A 9700-nucleotide genomic window follows, 5' to 3' on the forward strand; every position below is an offset into this window, starting at 1 on the left:
CAATTCTATCACTAAACGTGCATCATAGTGCCGATAAACAGTGTACTTGACGCGCAGTGTACACGATATATACGTGTTGTGGGTAGGTAATAGAATAACGACAAACACACTAGTTATATAACTTTTAAACAAACTTTTGCGTTCCGCTAAGGGGATTCCATACCGACCGTTCTTAAGGAGTATTGTATAGGCAATGTTTTGACAATCTGTATAGTACGTGCGTGCGTGGCGTGTATGTGTGTGTGTAGTAAATTATCGTAAGCGTGAGTGAATTCTCTGTACCGTGGCTCGTCTATCATTTCACCACCGATTAATTATATTAAATTCTGAAATTGTCGAATTTTTAATTTCGTTCACATTTTATTTTTTAGAAAAATCCTTTGGAAAATCCATAAAATCATTAAAGTCTCGAAAGTGAAGGTTATTTTTTTTTTATAATATTGAGATAAAGATTTATTTTTATTTTGTTTGATGTTTTAGTTAGAATTTTATAGTTTTTTTTTTTTTATTGAATAAATATTTTTACTAAATTTTAAGTTTTTGAAGTGCTTATTTTGATGGTTTTAAGTGCTATAAGTCCCAAGCCCTGATTATATCAAATAGACTCACTTCACTCAGGGACAAACCGAAGGGGGGGTCATGAGGGGGTGTCAACCCCCCCCCACTCGGCAATATTTGATTTTCAGTCGGCAAAATGAAATTTATTTTCACCTGATTAAACCATTTTTTTTAAGACGAGAAAAGGAAAATTAATATATTATATAAATTAAATACATTGTTAATATTGTTTTGACTCAATATTTTCGTAATGGGTTATGGAGCGGATTCGCAAAAGTATAGCGAGACTGCGGGAATCGGTAGCCGGCATAAGATAAAAACCTATATAATATATATAACACGCATACTTATAACGATATATTAATAATATATCATGCATATATACAGTAAAAAATCGATAAACCGTCTATTTCTGTCATCCGTTATCGCATTTAAGCAATGCTGGCATGCGGTGACAGTTGTGGCGGGCAATATATAATATAATACGTTATCAAGCGAGGGTACCTATTCTTATACAAAATACGCGATAATTGCGTTTCGAAGAAACACTCAACAGACGAAAATTACCGATTACCATGTATCGTATATAATGTGTATGTTTGACGTTTGAACAACTGTAGTTGACGACAGTCTGTTATACACCTTATTCGGTATTTTAAAAATTGTGCTTACTTCGTGAGTTATTTATTTTTATTTTTTCTGGTACAAACTTCTGGTTCGAACATTTAATTTCAATGTCGACTACTACAAATAAGTCTCGAAAGCGTGTAATACTAGAGTGTTTGGAGTGTGGATCAAGTTTTGATGATGACTATCGTAAAAAACACGAGATTAATCGGCGGAAAGAGGACGAAGGTTAAGCATTTTGAAACACCTGATAACCCATTTAACGCTAGTAAAAGGAATACAAAACATATACCACAATCGGTAAGCTTCATATTTTATTCGATTCTATTTTACTGGGACTTAGAAAGTACCACAAGTTGTAAATTGTAATTTTTCATTCAAAACCTACCCTGCTTATTTCGAGGCTTTAAATATCTTATGAAATTTTTTAGTAATTAGATTAAAACCATTGGTAAATAATTAGGTACCTAAATTTTATGCAAATACAATTATTAAAATTATTTTAAATCTATATAGGTTATGATAGAAGAGGACGATTCTTATAATATAGATAATGATTTGGCAACAGTATGCAACTTAGTGGTACGCAACATCAGTCTAAAAATTCGGTTGCAACTAAAAAATCTTTGGACAGTCCTATTATTGAAAAAGTGAACTTCATAATGATACAAAATTACCCATAAATGTTGACATTGTAATACCTATGCAAAATTCTGAAAATATTGAAAACGAAGGAATAACTTGGTTAACTTGTGCAGGTCAGTTGAAATTACTTGTTAATGAAGTGAAGGAATGCGATTTAGTTTTGGATAAAATTAAAACTGAACAATTTCCGAACCCAGTTTTATTTGTAATTAATAGTGTTCAGAAAGTAAGAACTATTCAAAACATAGCTGATACATTTTTAAAAAATGCATCAAGTATTTTAACACAAACTATCAGCAATAATGCGACCGATATTTTATAAGATCAAACCGAATACAACACCATAATTGATCATGATCCAGGCAAACGAGAAATAATTTTAACTAGTTCACAGAGACATTATTTAATTTCATTAGGACCTCTTCAGCCTAAACTTACTTCATATCCCAGAAACAAAAGTATCAATACGAACAAACAACGGCAATTTTCTTCACGTTGGTATATTGAATTTCCTTTGTTGGAATATAGTATTGAAAAAGACTCGGCTTATTAATTTGTATGTTTTTTATTTCCAAATGGTCCGAATAGAGAATTTTCCGATAATGCTTGGGTCACTGAAGTCGTCAGGGTTTGGCACAAAATGAAAAGTAGGGGTAAAAATAAACCTGGGAAACATTCTGAGCATTTCTCTTGTTCAGCTCATAAAGCTGCATTAAGAGACTACTGTAATTTTATGAAGATATCTTGTCATGTTGATGTTTTATTTGATCAAGCAAATAGAGAAAAATCAATTCAAATTCAGCATGAGCGCGAATATAATAAGCAAGTTATTAAAATATTTATGGACACTGCTCGTACTTTAGCTCGACAAGGGTTGGCGTTTAGAGGTGATGGAGATGATAAAAATGGAACTTTCATTCAAATCGTGGAATTACTTTCCAGACATTGTAATGTTATAAAAACTTGGTTAGATAATAAATCTATGAGACCACATCATGTGACGTATCTTGGTTCTAGGTCTCAAAATTAATTCATAGAACTGCTATCTTCAAAAACTAGAAATCGAGTAATTAAGGAGGTAAAAAATGCAAAAATTTATTCAGTTCTGACAGACACGACTCCCGATGTTACCCATCAAGATAGATTGACAATATGTGTGTGATACATTAATAATAACGGAAATGTTAAAGAGAGACTTCTTGAAATAAATGAATGTACCGATAAAACTGGATTTGGGATTGCAAAGAATATTTACGATACCTTAGTAAGAAACGAATTGAATCCAGACTTCATCGCTTTTCAGTCTTACGATTTTGCCACAAGTATGTCTGGTCAATTCCATGGAGCGCAAAAAGAACTTTTAAAACTGGCCAATCACCATATACCTTATATCCCATGTCAAGCGCACCGTATTAACACATTTTTAGAACATGGCTGCAATGCTAGTATCATTATACTTAACTTAATTGGTAATCTAGAGAAACTATATGTTTTTTTTTAATGCTAGTACAAAGCGGTATGGAATTCTTAGTAAAAAGTTATCTGAAATTGAAGGTAGTTTGCAGTTGTGTAATTTATCAAAAACGCGATGGACGTCTCGTGCAGAATCGGTTAAAGCAGTTTGGACATCGTTTGAAATAATTCTTGAAACTTTGCAAGAAATCTCCTCTTCAAATTTGTATGATAGAAAAACTAAAAGCCAATCAATAGCTCTGTTTAAAAAAATAACAACATTTGATTTTATTGTATCAATAATATTTATGAAAAATGTATTATATAAACTCAAAGCACTCACAGAGAAGTTAGAAGCAAAAGAATTGAATATAATTGATGCAAGTAATTTAATAGAGGGTACAATTAAATCGCTTGAAAATATAAACAAAGATTCTGATGGACTGGATACTATTATAAACGCAGCTCTAATATTTTCAAGAAAACTAGATTTAGATCCAATAGAAGATTTTAAGAAACATCATCATAAACGATCGATACCAATCTATCCAATGACTCAATCAGACCTCTCATTAAAATTATTTTATCTTAAAGAATTTAAACAAGTATTAGACACACTGATAAACTTAACAACTGAACATTTAAAAATAACTATTGAAACACTCAAACCTTTATTTAATATTTTCAAAATGCCATTTGACAATAATACTTGTTCATTAGAAAATGTTGCGGGTGCTATAAAATTATTTCCCGAAATGACAAATAGTGCGTGCGAAAATTCACAACATTGACGCAATACATGCAGAAATTGAAATTCTGTTAAATCAATGTGATGGAGAAAATTTAAATAACATTTTTGAAAAATCTGAGTCATCAAAATCAATTCTTCCGTGGGCTAATCAAATTTGTCATTTGGCATTGACTGCTCCTGTTACTACTACATCCGACGAAAGAATGTTTAGTAAATTAAAATTAATAAAAAATTACCTAAGATCGAAAATGGCTGATCAACGATTAAGTGCACTGATGATGTTGAGTTGTGAAAAAGACATAACAGATACTTTGGATATCGATGATCTTGTACACAAATGGGCAACGCTGAAGCAACTTAGGGTTCAATTGTGATTAATATAAGTTTTTAAAATTTTAAATACTGTAACACTCATTTTATAACCATTTTGTAATAAATAATAAGTGATGAGTTATATGATAATTATTACCTATTTCATATATTATTTTTGTTGACGTTATTTTACTCTGATATAAATTTAAAATAAGTTTAAGTTAAGTTTTTAAAATAAGTTTCCACTTCAAATTTAATTTAAACTAAGAATTGAAATATAAGGTAATAAATAAATTATAAATTTACAGAATGTAACTAAAAATAACTTAATAGTTCACAAAAATTTTGAATTTCAAATTCTAGTCGGCAATTTTGAAGATTACACCCCTCCCCATGATTTTTTTTCGTGATCGTCCCTGACTTCACTATCAGTACCTAAAATAAATAATTCAATATTCGTTAACTTACAAAGCAACTATGCCGTTGCTTGCCGTCATCTCTCCACTATTTTCTTTTTGAAATTTAATACATTGCCTTTCATTTTTTTTCGTTTCGACAAACACTTATTTATAAATTTTTCCATTTTTAAAAATTGGAAAATTTCCGGACTTACAAAAACTAAGTGCATGACTTTATAACTACAAAACTATATGCTACTATTATAGTTGCACTAAAGAATAAAAATCTGAAAATCGATGTGACGGCTGACATTATCACTTAATATTATTATAACATAAAACAATCGTTATATTTGAGCGTGAATGCGTAAGCGCCACGTACAGTGTACACATATAATACGACGGCAATAATAATTATTGCTGTCGTATTATATGTTGTATTATCTTCGATCATTACCGATAATATTTAGATTTTATATTTAATATGAAAATATTATATTTAGATTTCCGATAATTCGTTCGCGACGTAGGTGATTATCTGATGGCGAGCTAGATAAGCGTTTCGCACTCGCATGCGCATGTCACATTATGCCTAGTCACATCGGATGTACAGTCGTTGCCAGATAAATTGAGACGGCGGCGGCGGCGCTTTTCACTAAGTGTAGCCCAAACTAGTCGCTGGTAGTGTGGTGCAAAGGTCTCACAGTTAGCTACGACGCGCGCAGTCACCAGTTCGGACCCGGCTCAGTGCAAAAAATTGTCTGCAGAATTTTCTGTACTCTCTCCCGTTCTGGTTGCCCTACACTGCTAAAAACAACTAACCTAACCCGGTGTGTTTTGACCGCGCAAGCACTTCAATCGTATCAACAATATTTGTTTATAACAATGCATATAGATATTGTTATTAGTTCATCATATTATTATTAATATTATGTATTATTATTATATTAATTATATTATTTTACAATTTCTACTTTTTGTTCTTAGATAAAAGATTATTATCGGAATATTTGATTTTAAATTAATATCGTAAAATATTTTTTGTAACAATAGTTGGTAAATTGATGTATTTTCGGTAATAATATTGAAATACGGAGAACCACTGGTTTTCCATTATCGCGCCGCCGCCGCCGTCTCAATTTATCTGGCAACGACTGTACGATTAGAACATTTTGCGGTAAGACTCTTGATAAGACCTATTGTGGTTATAAATTCCGAAACGCATCTAAATGTATCTATTTCAAGTAGTGGTCCCTATTTCACGTGTTCACGTTTTCATGTATTCACGTGAAATTAAATTTCGGAATTATTAAACCGTGTACTTAAAAAATCCGTATGCACGTGTAATTAATTCACGTGTTAAAAAGTTTTAATATTTACTTCTTCATTGTTACATATAATAATTAGATTTATCCCAGGGTTGAGGAATATTTATTTTCATAAAGACATACAATAATTAATTATAATAAATATAAAAAAAATTAATACATTTTAACAATGGAAAAAATTTAATAAATAAAAAAAACAAGCACTAAATAATATAAATAATAATAAGAATACTATGGTATTAAATGTCTGTTTTGGTATAAGAAAATCAGCAAATTGACATTTTTTGTCAATAGCGATGTTCTTTTAGAGGTCACCATGTTCCCAGCAGTTGAAAAACATCGCTCGGAACTTACTGATGTGGCTGGTATTGATAAGTATTTTTTGGTTAATATTGCAATTTTTGAATATTTTTCTTCCTTGGATTTCCACCAATCAAGTGGATTTAAATCAAACTTTAATTGAGGTTCAGCTAAATTATTTTGAAATTCAGTCATCAAATCGTTAACTTCAGGAATATCATCACCGTAGAGGAACAGAAGTGCACTTTTTTGAAGTGATAATTCACTTTGTGTATTGACAATATTTACATTATGTAAATTTGTATTGTTTAATAAATCGATGACGGACGAATTATGGGTTGATGGTTTAAATTTTTAAATTAATTAAATTAATCTAAAAATAAATTTGTATAAAAATGTTATATTACATATAATTTACGTGCGAATAATCGACGCTCTACTGTATTATTAAGTACATGCATGGACTTCCTAGACGTGGATTTCTCTGGTTTATTGATACTATGTGTTATTTTTAAGTGTCTTATTAAAGACTCTGTTATTCCACCAACACAACAATATTTGTTATTTTCTTCTTGATCACCAATTCACAAAATGCTTTATCCCCTTTTCGCTTCGCATAATCCCATACCCAACTTTTCTTTTTTTAACCATTATTAACTCGAAAGAATTGAAAAGTAATATTTAAAGAATATTCTTCAAATGGAACAATTTTGACTGTGCTCATACTTGATAAAATGTCTGTTGCTAATCGGATTTATCTATTATTGATAAAATTAACTGCATACTATATCAAGAATGTTAAACCGGTATACGAACATATAAATATACTGTCAAAGTAAACAATAAATCGATAATTATATTATATCATTAATAATTGTGTGATAAGGACATATAGTGATAACTTACTTTATATAGGTTATGCAATAAAATAGAAAATAATGTGATTTTATATATTATTAAACAATAAAGTAACAAAAGTAATAAAATTATAAGATGTATTACTTAAACAAACAGATAAGTACTCATTTTATTTGATATTAGGAGGTATAGGTACTTAACTTATAACAAAAGTAAATAATAATCAAGTAATTCAATCAACAATCGCTGTACATAAAGGCCAGTTACTGTATATCGGTCGTGCGGTGTTTTCGTGAATACGTGAATAACATTAATTCACGTGAGCACGGACAGTAAATTCACGTGTATTAAATATACGTGATTGTAAATTTTCCGTTCACGTGAACACGAACTCCGTATTCACGTACATAATAATTCACGTTTTCAAACGAGACCTCTAATTTCAAGCTCTGTTACCATTCGATCGCGGCAACAGTATTAATAATAAAAAAAAATATATATAAATATATATATTCAAATTTATTATTATTAGTGTGCCACTATTAAACGGTTTTCTCGTGTTCATTATACGTACTTTTACACTTATGTGTAATTAAATTATTTTGATAACACAGTTTACGTAATATAATACGTATGCATGTGTTTGCAATTTATTAGCAAACAACTGTCTCGATATAATTATTATTACAATGTACTACGATAAAAAAATTAATTATTATTAAATGACGGAAATCGCAATTATTGTTATCAAAATGTTTTTCATTAATATTAAAATATTTACAGTCAAATGTTATTTATAATACACTGCGATAAATTGTATTTTATTTCAAATTCTTTTCAAGCCGTGTTTATTATGGTTTACGATTCCAGCAAAAACATCGTTGAAATATTGAATTTATCATATAATTATTGCAAACTCTTGAGACAATAGTTTTCTTAAAACCTTTACAACGAAGGTAAAAGTATATGTTTATTAAATTTTTTAAAATCAATACTGCTGTAAAGCGTGCATAGGATTGTGTGTAGTCAAAATTTTATACTTATACGTTTTATACTTTACCACGAGCACCGGTAACACTAATCATTAAGTTCAGAAATTGTAAATGTATTTATAAGTCATGTGATAGGTACTCGTATTATGGCTTTCATATTTAAAATATTTGAATAATTGTAAAAGAAACTCGCATGTTGTTTGAATAGACATTATTCTAACTAAAGGAGACTGTTTATTTTTCCTTTCTGTTTTTAATACTATAACTCGTATTTGAATAATTATCATTATTTATATTTTTTCAATTTAACTTTTTGATGATTCTGATAAATATGATTAAATATGTGAGCATTTTATGGAGCTGTTTACATAAATTGTCTCTATAGATTAAATAATATTTTATAAATATTATATCATAATATTAGATTGTTAGATAGATTTATGTTTTATATCTATTGCATAATATTAATATAGATATATCTTAATCATATACGGGAACTTGTGAACAACGAATGTTATAAGTCATTGGTCTCGGTCAGTTGAATGATTATAATTTAGTCTTAGTTTAGAGGAAAAGTCAATAAATTATTTATCTACAATCGAATTTTCAATACATTTTTTAATTTATTTTTCATTCATACAATGTATGAAATGATATAGAGTGGATCTATTCGAATGAATAAATTGGTATTTTTTATTCTCAAGATAAATGTAGAATAATTAAAGTTATGTAATATTCGTTCATATTGATCTTACCATCACGGAGTCCACCCCATTCCGTTCGCTTAACTACGAATAACTAATCACCGAATTCATCTTATGAACACATTCTGAATTCTCCTTTACTCGTACAAAATATTTTAAACGACGTCAACGAATTCGTGTTTTGCTTCATTATCTATAAGTTATTTCAATCGGTTCCTCTTTTGAATAAACTAGAAATGTTTTTAAATAATTTTCTACGGTGTGTTCGGTCATATTCACAATGGTTACCTATACGTACATAGTGTCACAAGAAAATTTTATAAATCCAACAAATTTTGTTCTATTTATTAGCTTTATTATTATTATTTTTTTTTTTTAATAAATACTAAGGCTTTACGTTACAATAAAATTGCATCAAAAGATTTTTTTTAATTATATAACTCAAATTAAAAAATTAAAATTTTATTCTAATAAATTATAATCTAATGAAGGTTGATTTGTCAATTTTCTATGAATTTATGTTTGAGAAAAAGTTAACATTATAAATGTGTATCACATGATTATTATAACCCATATTGTTGTATAATGGTTTATAGAAATTTTATTTATTTCAAGGTTTTCGTTATCATTTGTACCTATTATCCTATTTTCATTAATTATAAATTTACATTTATCAATATCATCTCGAGTAATTAATATAGGTACGTAATGAATAAGTAATCAATATAACCGGATAACCTTAAAAAATGTGCTAACTCATAATCGAAATAAATTA

The 9700-nt window shown here is 29.1% G+C and overlaps 2 protein-coding genes across 2 annotated transcripts; one reads left to right on the forward strand and one right to left on the reverse strand.

The window, feature by feature from the left end:
* The first annotated feature begins 3154 nt into the window (after positions 1-3154).
* On the forward strand, positions 3155-4407 carry LOC112693472. The gene is made up of 2 exons (XM_025568561.1): positions 3155-3299; positions 4049-4407. Exons 1-2 carry the CDS (start codon positions 3155-3157, stop codon positions 4405-4407), a joined length of 504 nt encoding a protein of 167 aa, XP_025424346.1.
* A 1895-nt stretch (positions 4408-6302) lies between these two features.
* Positions 6303-7022, reverse strand: LOC112693473. Its single transcript, XM_025568562.1, has 2 exons — positions 7000-7022; positions 6303-6636 (listed from the first exon to the last, which is right to left on the reverse strand). The coding sequence occupies exons 1-2, from the start codon at positions 7020-7022 to the stop codon at positions 6303-6305; spliced, it is 357 nt and encodes a 118-aa protein (XP_025424347.1).
* Positions 7023-9700: the final 2678 nt, after the last annotated feature.

This window comes from Sipha flava, unplaced genomic scaffold, assembly GCF_003268045.1.
Source record: "Sipha flava isolate LNK unplaced genomic scaffold, YSA_version1 87_pilon_pilon, whole genome shotgun sequence".
Lineage (NCBI taxonomy): Eukaryota > Metazoa > Arthropoda > Insecta > Hemiptera > Aphididae > Sipha > Sipha flava.